Here is a 21,275-nt window from a genome sequence, read left to right as displayed (position 1 = left end):
TCAATCTAATATGATTATTTTAGAAGTAATGGCGTCTACAGTGGCAAAAGTTGATAATCCTTGCCACAGTTGATAATCCTTGTCTTAGACGTTTCATTCCCAGATTATATATAAAGAAAGGTAATCATGAGTGTTTACTAGTCCAAACAGTCACGAATATGGGGAAGACAGAACCTAACTACTAATCAGGAATTGACCCTTAGTCATCCTAGTGACAACACTCCATGCATTAACTAACTGTCCATCCCGAGGGAACTAGCAATAATATTTATGCATCTATGGGGTGGGTTGTCACCAAGTTAATACTAATAAGTATCAACTATTATAGATTGAGAAAAAGTTCTCAATCTATAAGTATACATGCTATTAAATTCCAAAAAAACAATTCTAAATTATATTATTAGTGCATGTCTTAGCATCCTTGAGGAACATGTTTAATTTAACTATTTCACGTCAGAGTAATTAAAATATAGAATATGTATTTGCAATTTAGAGATCTATCTTCCATTACCAACAGTTTGGAAGTTTTAAACCCACCTGGTAGCAGCTACATGTATCCCTGACGAAAAAAATTATCCATGCAAGTTGAAGAAAAATCATGAAATAAACCTTATCGGCTAGCTGCATACCAAACTACAAAATCTTGTTAACCAAAGTCAATTATCATATTCAGAAAATGCATGACTGAAATATAAAGGGTAAATCTAAATATAATGGTCAGTATAAAATTTGAAAATTCATTGATCCACACATCTTCAAACGTAGACGCCAGTGGCGAGGAGCAAAAATAGAGACCCAAAGCCCTGCAACAACCAAAGAAATATTTAGTCCAAATATTGGCGACTTGTTCACAGGAGCAATTCCACCAATTTATAATTACCAAGAAGACAGATGCCACTGCAGCTGTCACAAGCTCCTTTGCCAGGCAACGGTTCCTAGTCGATGTAGTAGCTTCGTAACTGAAATTTGATATGTATCAGCGAGAGAGTGAATCAATAAGCCAAGACCCAAAAAATTAGTTGAAGGTTGTGGAATACATGAATATTTCTGCTATGACTACGTTTGGAGACTTAGGGTCATCAGACAATAGGAACATGTATATGTTTCGCAACTGAATCCAGGTTTATATTTACATAATGCTTGTTAGAACCCCAAGTGGTGAAGCAGGTTGTCAAATAAGGTCAAATTATATGTATCAGCGAGAGAGTGGATCAATAAGCCAAGACCCAAAAAATTAGTTGAAGGTTGTGGAATACATGAATACTTCTGCTATGACTACGTTTGGAGACTTAGGGTCACCAGACAATAGGAACATGTATATGTTTCGCAACTGAATCCAGGTTTATATTTACATAATGCTTGTTAGAACCCCAAGTGGTGAAGCAGGTTGTCAAATAAGGTCAAATTATATCTTGTTTGTGTTTCTTATATGTGGGTTGTGCAAGGACTTAAGAAAACACATAGGTACCTGATGGTTGAGGATTTGTTAGAGTACTGTGAAGGGTGGTATGGGACACCCGAGGGACAGGAAAGGATAAGGAGTATCCGAGACAGCAAGACCTTAGAAGAAGACGCAAGCGAGCGAGAATGTTAGCACGGGAAGAGAGCTGACGAGCTCGGTGCATCCGAGGTACGAAAAGTCGGAGGAGTGAGAAGGATGACACAAGGAGTGAGCATCCAAGGGAGGAGAAGTCGGAGGAAGCATGCGCAAGGTAAGCTAGTGAGATGAGATATTGAGTGTTGTATTCAGACAAGGATAGACTTAATCATAGGCGGACTCAGGCGTAGTCAACTAAGTCAGAAGGTTCGGGTGACCAAAAAAGGGTTTTTGGTCGACCAAAACATAGGATAATCGTTAGATGCCTATAGGTTATTGCTGGTGATTGGATTGGTCAACCGAACACTGGGCGAGGGATTGGAAGCTATGTGAAAGTTGATCCAGCAGCAAAGATCCGATGTAAGCAGGATCGGGCAACCGCAATGCAAGATCAAGCAACCAGAGGACATGTGGCAGTAGTCAGTAGATACAGGGAACTTACCCAAAGCTGACCAAGTTTTGGTAGACCGGTAAGTTATTAGGTTGACCAAAAGGATGCCACATCAGTGAAGGGGTGAGTGAAGGGGTGAGCGAGGATCATCGAGTGGATGAGGTCTATCTGCCATGTCATCAATTTTTAAATGAGCGAGGACCATCGAGTGGATGAGCTCTATCTGCCACGTCATTAGTTTTTGGTCGACAAGGTAACCTTTCCAATCCACCCAACGTGCCAAGTGAGTAGCTCGACCAGAGGCTATAAAAGGAGATGAGGAGCTCAAGTGCAGAACACACATCCACGATCTGAGATTCCAATACTTTGAAAGTGTTTCTTTTCCTCTTTATTTTATTGTACTCTAAAGTTGTAAGAGGTTTCTCCGCCTCTAGCACGTTACCAAATAGGAGAAGGATAGTGGGCAAGCGCTTCCTGTGCATAAGCCTTCGTGTAGCAACCTAGGGTTCCGAACCAAATAAATACTCACACCCATCTCTTTTTGTGTTTACTTATTTTGTTAATGTGTGTCCTTATTACGTAGTTAGCAAGAGAAATAGAAATTGTTAATTGCAGGTATGTTATTCACCCCTTCCCTCTAGTGCTTTGAACTGCTTCAATATACAACAACACGAATAGGAATGGGGATAAGAAATATCCCCAAAACATTCCAAGTGGTAATCCAATTTTCAACAAAAATGGAATTTTTTGCTGCATTTGGCCTCAGTTGAAGTATGGCAGTGGGATTCATTAATTTAATCCTATTCATATTTTGAAGGAGGTGTCACTGTATAAAAAACTCCAGTCTCCAGGGTCTCTCTCTCTCTCTCTGAATTCAAAATTCCAAAAAAACCGTATTCCAAGTTTTTGGATGGCTAACAAGGATCAGCATATACACACTTATATATACCATGTATGTGTCCTCAAACATTGGTTATTCATCGTATATATTTAAAATTTGCTTGCTTACCAGAACTCAATATTAGATGACTAATGTGAAATAATTTAGGTGTAGTAACTAGCAATACGCACACAGACAAGTATCTTAAATGCGACAATAAAAATCACAAAGATGCACGAAGGCGTCAGATAGAAGTGGCACAAGAACATACAGCTAAAATGAATTGTGTTTATGAAATCACATCCCACAAACACTAACTGAAACCTAGAAAATTATATCTATTGAAAGTTTTGACAGAATTTACATCTCTACCATACTCCCTATCTACTTTGTGTTATGAGAGATTATTTAGAGTTGGAGAGAATGTCAGGTAACAACAAATGTTTTTGAAACTGTGGAAGAAATAATGAAAGGTAAAGTATTCTCTCATTGTGTTTACTTGGAGAGAAGCATATGGATAGAAGGAAATGAAGAACAATGAAACGAAATAAAAAATATCATCAACGATTGCGAACCAAAACATATCTATTTAATAAAAAAAATCACTTGTCAGAAAAGAAAGAAATTAATTCCTCGTTTCCTTTCTCTTCCTCGTGCTTATCCAAGTAAACCTTCATTTCCTTCTTTAGTCGTGTTCATCCAAGTAAAGGGGGGATTATTTTCTCTTTATCCTAGTAAACACACAGTTAAATTGAAAATTCAAAGAGTTCTAATAAAAAAGATTAACATTAAATTCATAGCTATTAAAGGCGTTCGTCTGGCTGCGCCTAGGCGCCAGGTAAGCCTTTTGCACTTATTTGCCTTAAGCACATGCCTTGTGAGAGGTGACCGGCATGCTTGAGGCGCAATTATTCTAGCCTCATTGAAATGAGACGTACATATGCAAATCAGGCCCCAAAAAAAAACTTTTTACAGCCCAGCTCATACCTTTAATTACCCTTTTAATCAATTATGTAGCATACAGGGACGCTTATTTTTCTGCTTGTGAATGAAACTAGAGTGTTTTTGAACATGCAAGTATAGATATTTAAGGAAATAATAAATAAATTTATTATAAAAATAAAATATTTTTTTTATTTTGTGTGAAGCTTCATTCCAAAAGAAGAAAAATGGTTGAAGCAAAAAAAAAACAAGACTAAGGTGGCGTTTGATTTAGGGGTTTGGGAATGAGGGAATAGATTCATTCCCAAACTTTGTGTTTGGTCGATGGGAATGGAATCAAAATTTTGGAATGAAACCCAAAAACTTGGGTATGGATGAAACTCACCTCTTCCCTTGGATTTTGATAGGAATGGGAATGAAAATTAAGTTTTAGACAAAAATATTCTTAATATATTTATTCAATTTTTCTATCATTTCACTTTCTCTCTCCTTATTCTCTCCCATCAAAATTTCTCTCTCCTCATTCTCTCATCACACTTTCTCTCAGCATACTTTCTCTCTCCTCATTCTCTCTCATCACACATTCTCTACCATTTTCTCCCTATATTCTCTCCCATCACACACACTCTCTCCTTATTTTCTCTCTCGTCATTCTCTTCCATCACACTTTCTCTTTCATCATATTTTCTCTCCTGTTACGCACTCTCTCTCCTCAAACAATGTGCATTGTTCAAATCAGACTAAACAACAGATTAAATCACTCAAAATGGAAATGAAGTACAATCCAGTTTGATCAATCAGCACATTTACTTGAATTTTAACCAATTCAACTGAAAAAACCTTCATGCAGTCAAATTCCGTAGTCCAATTTTAGGGACATCAATAGCTTGTTAGTTTGCATAATGGTCACCACAAACAAAAAAGAACATTGAAGAATCAAGGGAACACGTCCTACTATTTTATAATCCCTAAAAAGATTGGCAGATAAACAAATTTAAATAACAAGAAAAAATTGAAAAATTTGTGCCGGGATAGACAAAAAAACAATTCCAAGATTTATGGTGTATGGAGGAATATAGTCAAGGAAAAAATATATCTACAAGATCTACAGAATTGAGCTAACTCAAACTAAGATATACATGCAAGCTGCAACAATAAATTGTTGTAATTACCAAAACATGAATAAATAAGCATGTTGCATTGATGTCACAGACTCATAAAATATTAGTAAATATGACTTACATAAGGTTACAAAATATCAGTCAATTCAAAGAGTTACATATGAAGATATCAAGCACTCTGATGGACCCAAACAATCTTATTTGTCATTAAGTGATAAAGGTGCCTTACCCTATGTACCAAAGTTAATATCAATCCCCTAAACAATTATTAATATGTTTTTCAGATGGAGGTGGGATGGAAACCAAAAAAATAATTAACTTCTCCTCTTTACTTGGAAGGAAGTAGAGAAGATTGAGGAATTTAATCCCAGCAAACTCCACTATTTTGTTTCACCCCAAATCAGGCACAATGGAGGGACATGAAGTTTAAGCATCCAATAAATAGAAATAAGCAAGCAGCATCATTTCTTTTCTTCCAATTCTATCAAGTAAACAAGAAAACTGGAATAGAATCATAATAAGCATAAAATTCTATTCATTTCCCGTCACTTATACTCCTTCATTTCTCTTCTACTTCCACTCCTCCAAGTATACCCGGCAAGGATTAATCTTAAGAGAAAACATTCTCTCAGCCGAAATGATTGAAAGGGACCCTTCATTTGTATCAATAGCAAAAACAGTGCACGAAGATTTAAATTTATACACAAGACCCAATTTATAAATTTCCAACTTTTAGGCCTGCCTCCCACCAATACTACAGCTACTTTTCATGCAATCTTTTCTAATTTATCCAAAATCATAACATGAGACTCAACACCGAACCAAAATCTTAGTAATCTATCCATTACTAACAAAGGGTATAGAATAAACAATCACGGAACATAAAATCGAGATCTGTTTTGGTACAATCTTAAACATAATGTCATATAAAATTAAAACAATCATGGTGATATGCACAATAGAAAACAAATATGGTTAAATCTATTATTGAACTTGGATTCATGCGAATGCATAACAGAGAAACTCGGGAAATGTGCACAGATCTAAGTGGAAACTTACATGAAGAAGAAGGCAGTGACGAGGAGACCAACAACGAGCAACAGCGCAGAGAGCATAGGGTATAAATGGATGGGGATGGGGCTTGTTACGGGCTTCGGTGCCTGAGATAAAACCCTAGAGCCATAAGAAACCAAAAGATCTCGAAATCTTGAAAGAAAACGGATTGAACGGGAACTAAAAGCGTCCAGAGACTGGAATCAATAGAGATCTTACCATCTGCGGAAGGAAAGCGATAAGTGGAGGAAGACGGCGACGAAATCGTGCGAGTCGCAAGTTCAGATCTGCCGTCTGCGCCTGGACGAGGGGTACGTTTTATAGTAATTTCTACAAAAAAAAAATGTCAAATTTTCCTTTGTAGCATTGAATGATTTAATTTACCCATTTCATTTTATTTTCTCCATTTTACTGAACCATGAATTTTTCATTTAGCATACTTAATTTTCGTAACACTCATAATTTGATTATATATTTTTTTTAAATATTCCTCTTTTTTATATGTTTTATTCAAATTATCATATATATAATCTTAAATATATGATTATCAAATAATCATATAACTAAAGTGATGAGAAATAAAATATATAATTTTTAATTCAACCAAAATTTACTTATTTAAAAATTTTAATGAATAATCTAATTTAATATTTTATTATATTATCCTTGATTACAAATTAATAATAATAATAATAATATTAATATTATTATTATTATTATTAACCTACGTTTTTTCTTATTTTAATTTTTTGCTTTTCTTTTTACGTTTTTCTATTTTTTATATTTTTAATTTTTTTACTTTTCTTTTTCACATTTTTCTTTATTTTTATATTTTTATTTTTTATGTTTTTTTTAAAAAAAATTTTACTTTTCATTTTTTATGTGTTACTATTTTACATTTTTTATTTTTTTACGTTTTATTTTATTTTTTTACGTTTTATTTTTTTTTTTTTTTTTTTTTACGTTTTTTTAAAAAAAATTATGTTTTAACTTTTTTTTACATTTGTTCTATTTTTTTATTTTTTATGTTTTTCAAATTTTTTTAGTTTTTTTCTATTTTTTTTTTTACTTTTTAATTTTTTTACGTTTTTCTATTTTTTAACTTTTTTTATATTTTTTTAGGTTTTTTTTAAAAAAAATATTTTTTAACCTTTTTTAATTTTTTTTTACTTTTTTTATTTTTTTCTATTTTTTATGATTTTTATTTTTTTACATTTTTTATTTTTTTATGTTTTTTACGTTCTTATTTTTTTTTTTACATTTTTAATTAATTTTAAAATTTTTTTAAGTTTTCCTTTTTTTATGTTTTTATTTTTTTACGTTTTTTCTCCTTTTTAAAGTTTTAAAATTTTTTTTATGTTTTTCGTTGTTTTCTTTATGTTTTTTTCCATAGTTTTCTCTTATATATTTAATAAAAAAAATTGTTAACCCTAAAATTAAGAAAAACTTTAGGCGGTGTTTAATTTGCATTTTCTATATTATTCTCAATTTTTATTTTTTGAGAAAATAAAAAACACGTTTGATTTATATTTTTCTGAAAAATGAGAAAATATGATTTTCCAGTAAATGAAATGAAATGCAAATAAACCAAATGCATCCTTAGTTTTCCAAGATTTTCTAATTCAAGATTACATGTCCTTTTACTGACATGTCAATCATGGAACATTATTCGAAAATCATCGATTATCTAAATCAAACAGGATTTTCGTTGATAATCTTAAATTAATACTTAAGATTATTAAGAATAATCCTAACTAAACGCATCCTTATGTTCATGGATTAAAAATTTTAATTACATGAATTTAGAACCGTAAATTTTTAAATTTACAAAGCCGGAAAGAAATTATCATAAATTCATTATAAAGACAATATTAATTAATCAACCTCACCAATAAATTTTTAAGATTAACATGATTCTAAAAATATTAAATTTTTTAATTTTTGGATGAAATTATCTAATCATGGTAAAAGATGATTGCGTGCATTAAAAAAAAAATCAACTTATAGTCGATCGTTAAGTGACTAAAGGGTAGGAGAGATTTTTTTTCTTTAAGGATATATATCTATCGAGAATTAGCTCCTTATCTTATTGTAGTAAAACTGTTACCCTCTAATTAACTAGGTATCTCCATGGTAATAAATGTTAAACCAAGTAACATCAAACATGAGACAATTGGTCTGGCTCTACGAAAATTTTCCATCAACAGTCAGGATAAATCAAGAAACGCTCATAACAAAAGTCCTTTAATATCACACTGTATTTAGAGAAAAAATCTATATAAATATATCCTAGTTAGAAAATAAAACACAAGTGTTTGGTAATAACTTGGACTCTTCCACCATACTATATCACCTTAAAAGTAGATGAAATTCACTATAGATCTAGAGAACTAATAATCACTGTCAAATTAAAGTCAATGTACATCCAACTTTCTATAATTAACAAGTAAATTCACCTTTGGTTCTCGAACTTAATGTCGCAACACATATCACAAAAATAAGGCACATCCAACTCGTGCAAATCAAAATGTTTGACCATTTATAAAATACACCAACATTAGAAAAAAAAACTCTCGAAAAAAGAAACTAATGTAAAAATTCTTTCAATCACCTTATTATTTAAAATCAATAGATGATTTATATAAGTTATCCAAATACTAATGTAAAGATTAAATATAACATATAATTATAATTATAAACATAATAATAAATATAATATATTTAGAAATATTAATTTTACTATTTAATTCATCTCGATATTAATTATGATATCAAATATGATAAATCTAAATTGATTGAAATCAATTCGAGATTATTTTTCATTATTATCATTATCCTCGATAAACTTAATGGAATTGCCTAAACGTTAAGTTTGAGTGCTACCTTGGTGAAATGTTGTCTAAATAATAACTTGGTAAATATATTAGCAATTTGATCTTCAGTAGAGATGTAAGAAATGAAAGTTGTCGAGTCTCCGCACGCTTACAAACAAAATAAAAATCAATTTCAACATACATGGTACGAGAATAAAAAATAGGATTTGCAACAAGATAAGTTGCTCAAATATTATCGCACCAGATTTTGGGCGTAGCAGTTTGGAAAAAGTGTAATTTCAAATAGGGATGACAATGGGTAGGATTTCATATCCTCCGTACCCATCCCCATTTATTATATCTATACTCATACTCATCCCCATACACATCGGGTATTTAACTTTCATATCCATCCTCATAGCCGTCGGAGTTTCGGGTACCCATATCCTACCCATCATCCTATTATTTCCTACCATTCTCATTTTAAAAAAAATATTTCAATGTACTTGTCAGTGTTAGGACCTTCGGATGGCTAGAGAGGGGGGGTGTGAATAGCCTCCTCTAAAACTCAATCAATTTTCTCACAAAACTTTGTTAGCACAGCGGAAATAAACAAAAAGAAAACTGATGCAAAGAAGGAAAACAATCACCACTAACAAAACAATGTACGAGGTTCGGGGATAACTTGCCCCTACTCCTCGGCGTGTCCGTAAGGTGGACGATCCCTTGATCTTTCGGTAGATCACACCCCGGACAAATTCCGGCTAAGTATTCCTCCTTCTCGGTGGAGTAACCTCTCCACAAAAGTCACATAATAGATTTGAAAATAAAGCACAATGACTTACAGAGTTCAGTGGCTAAAGGATTGAACAAATGAAACTTACAGCCACGAAGCAAAACGCACGCAAAGACAGAAGGAAGTCTTCAGCCAAGAGCTCAACAACACGCAGCCTCTTGCTTGATCGACAAAGAGAGTTTTTCCAGAACCTTAGCAAACCTCTCTTCTTCCTTCTTCTTATTCTGCTTTCTCACTGTCCCGAATCACTGTCACCTGTGTCGAATCACTGCAACCAACTCAGGCGTCGCCAATCACTCTTCCTTCTCATCTGGTTCTCTGAACTCACACCAATACCATCCATGGTCTTCACTGGTGTCTCTGAGCTCGAACCAATGAGCAAGAGTCCAACTGATCGCGGCCAGTGAACGTTGAAGCTCGAATTGCATCACTTGCAGTGAAATACAGCATAAAGGGCGCTTGTTCTTATTCTTCTGATGGAGCTTCATTTGAAATTAACCAATGACACGATACCTGCAACCTGCAACTTAAAAATCTCACAGCAGATGATTTGATCAGGTGAATCAGAAGTGAATCAGAAATATCAGAGAAGCAACAGAAATGAACGACATGTTGTGGATCGGTCAACAGACCGATCCATAGCTCTCTGGACCGATCAGGACTCATCCTGATCGGTCTGGGAAGACTCTGATCGGTCTGTGGACTGATCAGCCTGTGTGTGGATCGGTTCACAGACCGGTCCCCTTACGGTTTTGAGTCTTCGTCGCTTGTTCCTGATCGGTCACCAGACCGATCAGATAGCCCACAGAAGTCTTCTGTGTGGTAACTGATCGGTCCACAGACCGATCAGATACCAAAGTTATCACTGGATCGGTCCGTCGACCGATCACTGGATCGGTCTGTCGACCGATCCAGTCAACCAAAGTATTACTGGATCGGTCAACAGACCGATCCAATGTCCCTGTGTTAGTTTTAGAGTCTTCCAGCCCTAAACCCTAACGTCTTCCTTGTCCAGAGAACGAGCTACCAAGCCCTCTCTGACTTAGTCCGGAGAACGAGCTGCCGAGCCCTCTCCGACTTCGTCCGGTCCAGAGAACGAGCTACCGAGCCCTCTCTGACCTAGTCCGGAGAACGAGCTACCGAGCCCTCTCCGACTTCGTTCGGTCCAGAGAACGAGCTACCGAGCCCTCTCTGACCTAGTCCAGAGAACGAGCTGCCGAGCCCTCTCCGAATTCGTCCGGTCCAGCCAACGAGCTACCGAGCCCTCTCTGACCTAGTCCAGAGAACGAGCTACCGAGCCCTCTCCGACTTCGTCCGGTCCAGAGAACGAGCTACCGAGCCCTCTCTGACCTAGTCCAGAGAACGAGCTACTGAGCCCTCTCCGACTTCGCGTGCCAAGTATCCGTACTTGGACTTTTCCTTTCCACATGATCAACCTTGATCATTAATTAATATCTGATACAAACTTAAATCAGTGTCAACATCAAAACAACAACCAGATCAGACTGTATCAACAATCTCCCCCTTTTTGTTGTTTGACAACACGATTTAAGTTTAGATGAGAAATGTTCATATTTCAATTTTAAGGGAATCAAGATCCTCCCCCTAAAGCAGATACAACATCATGTAAGGATAGGGGAATCAAGGTCCTCCCCCTCAAGCCAAACTTCCATTTATCTCTAAACTTAGTTATCTTCTCCCCCTTTGTCAAACACCGAAAAGGTGCGAATTAGGTAAGAAAACGTTAAAGGATTCCCCCTTAACCCATACTGTCTTTTTCTTAATTCACATAGAATACCCTCTAAGTGTATTATAAGACGGGGATAAAGAGATAAGAGACATACAAGACATGGCATATGAACAGCATATTAAAAACCAATAAGAGGTGAAACATAAAGAAAGACAAGAAAATGAACAGCATAAATAGATGAAAGCAGCAAGTATCCAGGTCAGACATAAATATCCAACAAACAACATCCAAAACATAGATAATCAGAATGACAGCATAGAACCATGTGTATCAATCAGCCTCCTCATCATGAGGAGCATCAGCATCATCAACGGGAGGAGTGGGTCCCTGAGGTGGCATGCCGTCGCTCGAGGATGGATAGCCCGGGAAATCCTGCGGAGGTGGGTATCTAGCCATCCATCCCATGATCGTCTGATGTGTCGCCAACTGCTGACTGCGTAAATCATCGTAACGCTGGTCAATCCGAACGCGCAGCCCGTGGAGCTCAGCAACCAGTAGCTCATCGTGCCGATCAAAGCGACTCTCCAGCTCGGCGATCTGCCAGCGCAGATCAGGATCTGCCTCTCCATCGTCAGCAGGAGGAGCAGCAGCAGCAACAACCTGTCGTGGAGGTCCCCATGGTAACTCACCTAGTGCTCTCCCATCCTTCCACCGAACGTCCCCATCCTGTCATATGATGCCAGACTTGGAAAATGCCCGTTTCCCAAGTCTGCAGTCCTGCCTGACCATCTTGACTATTCTACCCTTGGAGACATCAACCTGAAGGGTCTCGAGCCAATCTGTAATGATATGCCCATAAGTCATATAAACAGTGAAGCTGTTGGGCTCACTATACGAAATGATCGAATAGTAGATGCTGGACATGATGTCAAAGTCGAGACACCGACGCAATCCATAAAGCATCAGGCAATGATATAGTCGGATCTCAGACAATAGTTTAGATGTGATAGGCAGAAGGCAGTTCGTGACAATTTTAAAAAGAATGTAATCTTGAGGAGATAATCTCAAGGCTGCAAAAGTAGGAAAATCAACATCTAATTCATCTAGCCCACCCGGTCTAGGTTGTCTGAAGAAATACTCATAGACGGAGTCAGGTGTGACATCAAAAGGTGAGGGTAGGGGGTCTGGTAGGTCAGGATATATCGAAAAGACATCTCCGGAACACCTCCGGCAAGCTAGATAGTCAAAGAAAGCTGAGAAACTGAAATCAAGAGTCCGCTTAGCAACTTTTGTTTTATAACTTACATCAGTAGTTTAATGAAGATTGTTATAAAACTCCGATACTGAGTCATAGTTGATATCTCGTTCTAAATAGACAAGTGTATCAAGTTTGTAGTAGACAATGATTTCTGACACAGTTGGACAAAATTCGTCCATGAATTTTCGATCTACAGACCTACAAGGGAGTAATTTAAAGGTTCTTTGTCTAAAAGCTTCCTCAAACTGGTGGTTTGGAAATCTCCCGGAGACAGATGGTTGAGGTCGAGAGGGAGCCTTAGACTTAGACTTCTCAGGTGACTTAGAGGTCCCCTCACTCACTGGTTTCTTCCTAAGGTGTAACAATGTGATATAATGGGTCAAGTAAGTGAGCACCGGAGCCACCAACCCCCGAAACAAAAGAAAACACACATATATGATGAGAAATGAAACCGAAATGCCAAGTTCCAGAGAAGTAAGGAGTTACCTTGGTGTCATTGAAGTATCGTGTGGCTGCTGGGATGGCTAGAGCTTCGGATGGCTGGAGCTTTGGCTAGGGTTCCAGCGTGCAAAGAGAGGAGAAGAAGTGAGGAGTAGGGAAGAGTCGGCTAGGGCTTCCGCGTGAAAAGGGAAAAGAAAGGATCGGGAAGTTTTAAGGGAGATGATGGGTGTACAGATGATGAAATGATCGGACGGCTGTCCAATCAGGAGGTATCAGGAGCCTCCTGATCGGTCCATGGACCGACCTAGGAACACCCTGATCAGTCTGTAGACCGATCAGGAGACGATCAGCAGTCACTGATCGATCCCTGAACCGATCAGGGAACCTTCTTATCGGTCTGTAGACCGATCAGAAGGCGATCAGTAGCCCTCTGCGTACCAGATTGACCTGATCGGTCCCTGGACCGATCAGGGAACTACCTGATCGGTCTGTAGACCGATCAGAAAATGATCAGTAGCGGGCTCTGCGTGCCAGGCTGACCTGATCGGTCCCCGGACCGATCAGATTACGCACAGAAGGGTGGGGAGATCGGTCCGTAGACCGATCAGTGTCTGATACTTAAATTTTTCAGTAATTTCAGTAACTGAAATTGGTAGAGATGTTCGATAATTCGTAGAAGTGTCTCCAGGAAAACTTCCAAGTTCAGTACCTAGAACCTGGAGGATCTACAAGCATAACTATTTCCTAAAAATTATGGTATGAAATTGTTTATAGCCCAAGGATTTCAGACATTTAGAAAACAGGCAACTTAAAGCCTGAAAACTGAAATTTTCAACTTATTATGTTCAGTTTTAAGTTTGTCAAAATATAACCAACTTGCTATCATTCTTTCAAAAACTTATCCTAGTTTCAATCAAAATCATGAAAAGTATCGTTCAAATGTATCAAACAGTCCATCTACCAAAGTTACATAATATCTAGGTAAAGGCCCAACCAAGTTTCCTTGGTTGGAATATATGAGTAAGATCTAGGAACCAAATACACATGAATTATGTAATGGTCTTCCTCATACTCAATTTATGTCTCTTCAACCTAATTATTCAAGGGATGCATGATACATTTTGAATAATTCGGCTAATCCTAGCATCTCACCCCATTTCTAGCAAACAAAAACAATTTGTTAAACCTTATAGTTTGTGTGAGACGTCCCCAAGTTGCCCAAATTAATTTCCCTATTTCTCTTGTTGTTTTCATTGTCCTTATTGATCATGATGGGGTCCTAATGGCTTATTGAGCCAAACACATTCCCAATTCTCTTCTCAAATGACTAAATTCATTTTCCGGAAGAGGTTTGGTGAAAATATCGGCTAGGTTTGACTTTGACTCAACATATGTGAGTGCAATGTCTCCCCTAGCTACGTGATCTCTAATGAAGTGATGACGCACTTCAATATGTTTGGTCCTTGAGTGATGGACTGGATTTTTTGTTAGGTTTATTGTGTTGATGTTGTCACACAACACTTGCACTCCCTTATACGAAAGTCCATAATCTTCTAGAGTGTGGATCATCCACAACAATTGTGACACACTCTCTCCCATGGCAATGTATTCAGCCTCGGTTGTGGAGAGAGCAACGCAATGTTGCTTCCGACTTGACCAACTAACCAATGATGAACCTAGAAATTGGCAACCCCCACTAGTACTTTTCCGATCCAATTTGCACCCAACATAATCGGAGTCGGTATAACCTATCAAGTCAAAAGACTCCGTACGAGGGTACCATAGACCTACTCTAATTGTGCCCTTAAGGTATCTCAAAATTCTCTTAACTGCAATTAAATGAGATTCCTTAGCACAGACTTGATATCTAGCGCATATGCCCACAGCAAAAAGTATGTCTGGTCGACTAGCTGTGAGATATAGAAGACTACCGATCATGCTTCTATATTACGTTAGATTAACTGGTTTTCCATTCTCATCATTGTCAAGGCGAGTGTTTGTTGTCATTGGAGTGGATACTTCCTTAGAATCACTCATTTTGAATTTCTTGAGCATCTCTTGAGTGTATTTTGTCTGATGGACATAAATACCATCTCGAGTTTGTTTGATTTCAAGTCCAAGGAAGAATGTCAATTCTCCCACCAGACTCATCTCAAACTCACTTTCCATATGAGTGATAAATTCATTCAAATAGCCCTTGTTATTTAAGCCACAAATTATGCCATCGACATACACCTGAGTTACAAATATGTTTTCACCATCTCTACGCAGAAATAGTGTTGGGTCTATTTGACCTCTTACAAAACCCTTTTCTAGTAAGTAAGTTGACAACCTTTCGTACCAAGCTCGAGGTGTTTGTTTAAGCCCATAAAGAGCTTTCTTGAGCTTGTACACGTGGTTTGGAGCTTCGATATTCACAAACCCCGGTGGTTGTTCAACATAGACCTCTTCTTTAATGAAATCATTTAAGAAGGCTGATTTAACATCCATTTAATAGAGCTTGAAACCTCTATGTGCAGCAAAAGCTAGCATTAAACGAATGGACTCTAATCGGGCCACGGGAGCATAAGTCTCATCATAATCGAGGCCTTCGACTTGACTATAGCCCTTGGCTACAAGTCTTGCCTTGTTTCTTATGACTTCTCCCTTTTGGTTTAACTTATTTTTGAAGACCCATTTGGTTCCAATAATGGTGGTCTTCTTAGGTCTAGGAACTAAGTCCCACACTTGGCTCCTTTCAAATTGACCTAACTCATCTTGCATAGCTATGATCCAATCAGGATCATGCAATGCCTCATCAACTAATTTTGGTTCGATTTTTGAGATCAAGGCGACCTCATTAGACTCATTTCTAAAGAATGACCTAGTCCTAACCCCTTGTTGAATGTCTCCCACAATCTGGTCTTGGGGATGACTAGAGGCTATCCTAGATTACCTTGGTGTTGACGGTGCCTCATGAGTGATCTCACTAGACACAGGCAAGGGCTCAGTATCAGGTAAAGGATCAGACTGAGCTCTCTCTTGCCTTTGCTCATCGTCATCGGAGTCAACTTCGACTCTCTCTATGTTTTGATCATTTAAACTTAGATTTCTAAGTTCAAATTGAATTTCTCCTACATCCCTTGATTGATCATTTGATTTAGGGATTTCTTCAAATGTTACATCCGAGGACTCTTCAATCAATTTAGTCCTATTGTTGTAGACTCGATAGGCTTTGCTGGTGAGAGAGTACCCGACTAGTATCCCTTCGTTAGCCTTAGCCGTGAACTTTCCAAGATGATCCTTGGTGTTCAAGATAAACACCTTACAACCAAACACCCTAAGATGTTTAATTGTAGAGGGTTTCCCAAACCAAAGTTCATGGGGAGTCTTTCCTAAAAACCTATGTATCAAGACTCGGTTTTGCACATAGCAAGCGGTATTTACCGCTTCAGCCCATAAGTAGCTCGGTAATGAGTACTCATTGAGCATGCTTCGTGCAGCCTCTTGCAAGACTCGGTTCTTTCTCTCCACAACCCCATTTTGTTGTGGGGTCCTTGGAGTAGAGAACTCATGCCTATATCCTTTTTCTTGACAAAATTCTAAAAATCTATGGTTTTGAAATTCTCCACCATGATCACTTCTAATTGTTTTAATTGTTGTTGATTTTTCATTTTCAGTTCTTCTATAAAAAGAAACAAAAACCTCTATGGTTTGATCCTTATTTTTCAAAAAGAAGGTCCATGTATATCTAGTAAAATCATCAATGATCACTAAGCAGTATCTACTTCTATTTAATGAAATAACATTACTGCAATCAAACAAATCCATATGCAATAAATCTAAAGCAGTAGATGTACTTACAGCGCTTTTACCTTTATGAGCCGCTTTTGTTTGCTTACCCTTTTGACATGCATCACATAATTTTGTCTTTTGATACTTGATGCTTGGTAAATCTCGCACTAATCCTTTGTTGGCCAGCTTTCGAATGTTCTTCATGTTTACGTGGGTCAACCTTCTATGCCACAGCCATGATTCTTCTTCTTTTGACATGAGACACTTAGCAGAGGCATTAGTAGCACTTTTAAAAGATACTTGATAAATGTTGTCTACCCTTGTGCCTACTAGTACCGTGTCAAGTGTGTCAATGTGCTTGACCAGACATTGACTTGAATGAAACTCAATTGTGTAACCCGTATCACACAATTGGCTGACACTTAGGAGATTAAAAGTCATCCCCTTGACTAGAAGGACATTTTTGATTTGGAGACATTCGGATATTTGAATATCTTCAACTCCTATAACCTTAAGACTACCATTATTACCAAAGGACACATTACCTCTATTTTTGTTTTGAAAGGTAGTAAAGAGTGACTTGTCCCCGGTCATGTGCTTGGAGCATCCACTATCAACAAACCAAGTTGATAGATGCTCCCCCTTGACAAATGCCTACAAGACACGAAAGATAGATGTTTTAGGTATCCAAATCTTGGGACCTAATGCATCTACAATGAAAGACCTAGGAACTCATGCCTTGGTCACACCCTTCCTAGTCTCATGAACCCTAGAAACATGTGATCTATGAAATTGGGTTCTAGACACTAAGGAAATGAAACTAGACTCCTTAGGTTGATATCCTAATCCAGCCTTGTTGTAGACCGCCCTTTGGGCATTTAGAATCATATCTAAGGTCTTAGAGCTAGTTGAGAATTTCTCAAACATTTTCTTGAGTTTCTCAACTTCACTCTTTAAGGCTTTGTTTTCATCCTCAAGAAGCTCTTGATGAAGGTCATCAACCTCATCTTCCCTAAGAGTCTTCAAGTGTTCTACTTCATCTTTTAATGATCTAATTTCAGTTTTTGATTTCTTAAGCAAAGTAGATAAATGAGCAATAGTCCTGTAGCATTTTTCTAAATGCGGAGAAGTTACCTCTTCATCATCCGAAGATGATGAAGCCGCGGCTGATGTATCACTTCCGGAGTCCGATTCCTCCCTTGCCATGAGTGCTAATTGACGAGTGCTTTTCTCCTTCTCTTCCTCCGATGAGCTTGAGGAGGATTCATCCCAAGAAGCTTTGAGAGCTTTCTTCTTCTTGGCCCTTTCCTCCTTCTTCTTGAGTTTTGGACACTCGCTCCGATAGTGTCCTTTCTTGCTACACTTATAACACGTAACGTTAGTCTTATCAATATTTTGATCAATAGACTTACCTTTCCCTTTGAATCTCCGGCTCCTTCTCATGATTCTTCTCACGAAGTTGGCCATTTCGCTTGATGATGATCCACCTTCATCATCGGACTTGGAGGAGGATGAGGATGTAGGAATTTCTTTCTCCTTCTTCTTTTCTTTCTTCCTTCTTCCATCCTTGCTCTTTTCTCCTGCAACTAAAGTAATACCTTTCTCCTTTTGACCCTTGTTAGCAAATTCATGAAGTTCCATTTCACAAAAGAATTCATCTAACTTAACAATTGAAAGGTCCTTGGAGACCTTGTAGGCATCTACCATAGATGACCACAAGGCATTCCTCGGAAAGGCTTTGAGAGCGTACCTTACAAGATCACGATTTTCTACGCATTCATCTACGGAGTGAAGACCATTGATGATCTCTTTGAACCTTCCGTGTAGTTCACTTACTGTTTCACTCTCCTTCATGGTGAGATTTTGTAGTTGGTTTAGGAACAAGTCCCTCTTGGCGATCCGAGAGTCTCGAGTTCCTTCTTGGAGCTCGATGAGCTTGTTCCACAAATCCTTTGCACTCACAAATGGACCTACCTTGACAAGTTGATCTTTGGCTATTCCACATTGTAGTGTGACCACCGCCTTGGCATCGGCTTGTCCTTTGCGAGTTTGCTCGGCGGACTACCTCGACGATTCTAGTTCCTTACCTTCTTCTTCCTTCGGAGGTGTGAAACCTTCCTTGACCGAGAACCACATGGAGATGTCGGTCTTGAGATAATACTCCATACGGCTCTTCCAATATTGGAAGTCCGCTCCATCGAAGTAGGGTGGGCGATTGGTACTAAAACCTTCCTTCATAGTCATCTTCTTGCTCTTTAGGGTGTTAATCCGGATGAAGAGCGCCTCGCTCTGATACCACTTGTTAGGACCTTCGGATGGCTAGAGAGAGGGGTGTGAATAGCCTCCTCTAAAACTCAATCAATTTTTTCACAAAACTTTGTTAGCACAGCGGAAATAAACAAAAAGAAAACTGATGCAAAGAAGGAAAACAATCACCACTAACAAAACGATGTACGAGGTTCGGGGATAACTTGCCCCTACTCCTCGGCGTGTCCGTAAGGTGGACGATCCCTTGATCTTTCGGTAGATCACACCCCGGACAAATTCCGGCTAAGTATTCCTCCTTCTCGGTGGAGTAACCTCTCCACAAAAGTCACATAATAGATTTGAAAATAAAGCACAATGACTTACAGAGTTCAGTGGCTAAAGGATTGAACAAATGAAACTTACAGCCACGAAGCAAAACGCACGCAAAGACAGAAGGAAGTCTTCAGCCAAGAGCTCAACAACACGCAGCCTCTTGCTTGATCGACAAAGAGAGTTTTTTCCAGAACCTTAGCAAACCTCTCTTCTTCCTTCTTCTTATTCTGCTTTCTCACTGTCCCGAATCACTGTCACCTGTGTCGAATCACTGCAACCAACTCAGGCATCGCCAATCACTCTTCCTTCTCATCTGGTTCTCTGAACTCACACCAATACCATCCATGGTCTTCACTGGTGTCTCTGAGCTCGAACCAATGAGCAAGAGTCCAACTGATCGCGGCCAGTGAACGTTGAAGCTCGAATTGCATCACTTGCAGTAAAATACAGCATAAAGGGCGCTTGTTCTTATTCTTCTGATGGAGCTTCATTTGAAATTAACCAATGGCACGATACCTGTAACCTGCAACTTAAAAATCTCACAGCAGATGATTTGATCAGGTGAATCAGAAGTGAATCAGAAATATCAGAGAAGCAGCAGAAACGAACGACATGTTGTGGATTGGTCAACAGACCGATCCATAGCTCTCTGGACCGATCAGGACTCATCCTGATCGGTCTGGGAAGACTTTGATCGGTCTGTGGACCGATCAGCCTGTGTGTGGATCGGTCCACAGACCGGTCCCCTTACGGTTTTGAGTCTTCGTCGCTTGTTCCTGATCGGTCACCAGACCGATCAGATAGCCCATAGAAGTCTTCTGTGTGGTAACTGATCGGTCCACAGACCGATCAGATAACCCACAGAAAGCTTATGTGTGGTTTCTGATCGGTCCACAGACCGATCAGATACCTAAGGTATCACTGGATCGGTCTGTCGACCGATCCAGTCAACCAAAGTATCACTGGATCGGTCAACAGACCGATCCAATGTCCCTGTGTTAGTTTTAGAGTCTTCCAGCCCTAAACCCTAACGTCTTCCTGATCCAAAGAACGAGCTACCAAGCCCTCTCTGACTTAGTCCGGAGAACGAGCTGCCGAGCCCTCTCCGACTTCGTCCGGTCCAGAGAACGAGCTACCGAGCCCTCTCTGACCTAGTCCAGAGAACGAGCTGCCGAGCCCTCTCCGACTTCGTCCGGTCCAGAGAACGAGCTACCGAGCCCTCTCCGACTTCGCGTGCCAAGTATCCGTACTTGGACTTTTCCTTTCCACATGATCAACCTTGATCATTAATTAATATCTGATACAAACTTAAATCAGTGTCAACATCAAAACAACAGCCAGGTCAGACTGTATCAACAGTCAGCTCTTCGTCATCTCGCTCTCCTTCGATCGAGTGAACATTTTCCGTGGAAAAGAAGATGAGATGCGTGTTGATAACAGGATAAAGAGACAAACTAAGTTTTTTTTTCTAAGACGGGAAAGCTAAAGTTTTTCTTTCCCAATAAAAAATGAGACTTATAAATAAATAAATAAATATATTGGGTATCAGGTAGGGTATGGGTAGGATTTTACCACATCCGCCTCCATACCCATACCCGAATACTCATTTACTATAATCGGGTATAAAAATTCCCTCCATATCCTCCTTTATTCGGGTCGGATGTCGGATTATCCATCGGATTCGGGTGAAATTGTCATCCCTAATTCCAAACAAAGAGATTGTAGCTAAATAATTTCTGACTTCGCATTAGCTGTAGTTTTATATTAACTCTATTACTTGAGTGAGAGACTATAGTTTGATTCTTTAAAAGCCAGGAAACAAAATCTCGCCCAAGAAATATAGCATATCCACTAGTGGAATGTCTATCTTCAGGATATCTAGCACAATTTGTATCCCTATAAATAATAACTCTCATGAGGACCGACGATATAAAAGAAG

General features: G+C 38.4%; 1 protein-coding gene across 1 annotated transcript; it reads right to left on the bottom strand.

Annotated features, from left to right (window-relative positions):
• Positions 1–599: 599 nt before the first annotated feature.
• LOC121976063 (transmembrane protein 258-like) lies at positions 600–6,334 on the bottom strand. The gene is made up of 4 exons (XM_042528052.1): positions 6,204–6,334; positions 5,991–6,091; positions 881–959; positions 600–803 (listed from the first exon to the last, which is right to left on the bottom strand). The coding sequence occupies exons 1-4, from the start codon at positions 6,204–6,206 to the stop codon at positions 756–758; spliced, it is 231 nt and encodes a 76-aa protein (XP_042383986.1). The 5' UTR covers positions 6,207–6,334; the 3' UTR covers positions 600–755.
• Between the last annotated feature and the right edge of the window lie 14,941 nt (positions 6,335–21,275).

Source organism: Zingiber officinale, chromosome 4B (assembly GCF_018446385.1).
Source record: "Zingiber officinale cultivar Zhangliang chromosome 4B, Zo_v1.1, whole genome shotgun sequence".
NCBI lineage: Eukaryota > Viridiplantae > Streptophyta > Magnoliopsida > Zingiberales > Zingiberaceae > Zingiber > Zingiber officinale.
Note: the sequence above shows the minus strand (reverse complement) of the source record. Positions and strands in the feature narration are given on the sequence as shown.

What these genes read in the sequence shown, in the direction of transcription:
- LOC121976063 (XM_042528052.1), bottom strand. An exon ending in GTCACTGCCTTCTTCTTCAT is followed by an intron (nt 960 to 5,990) that starts GTAAGTTTCCAC and finishes ATCAAATTTCAG; the next exon opens with TTACGAAGCTACTACATCGA. An exon ending in CAGTGGCATCTGTCTTCTTG is followed by an intron (nt 804 to 880) that starts GTAATTATAAAT and finishes TGGTTGTTGCAG; the next exon opens with GGCTTTGGGTCTCTATTTTT.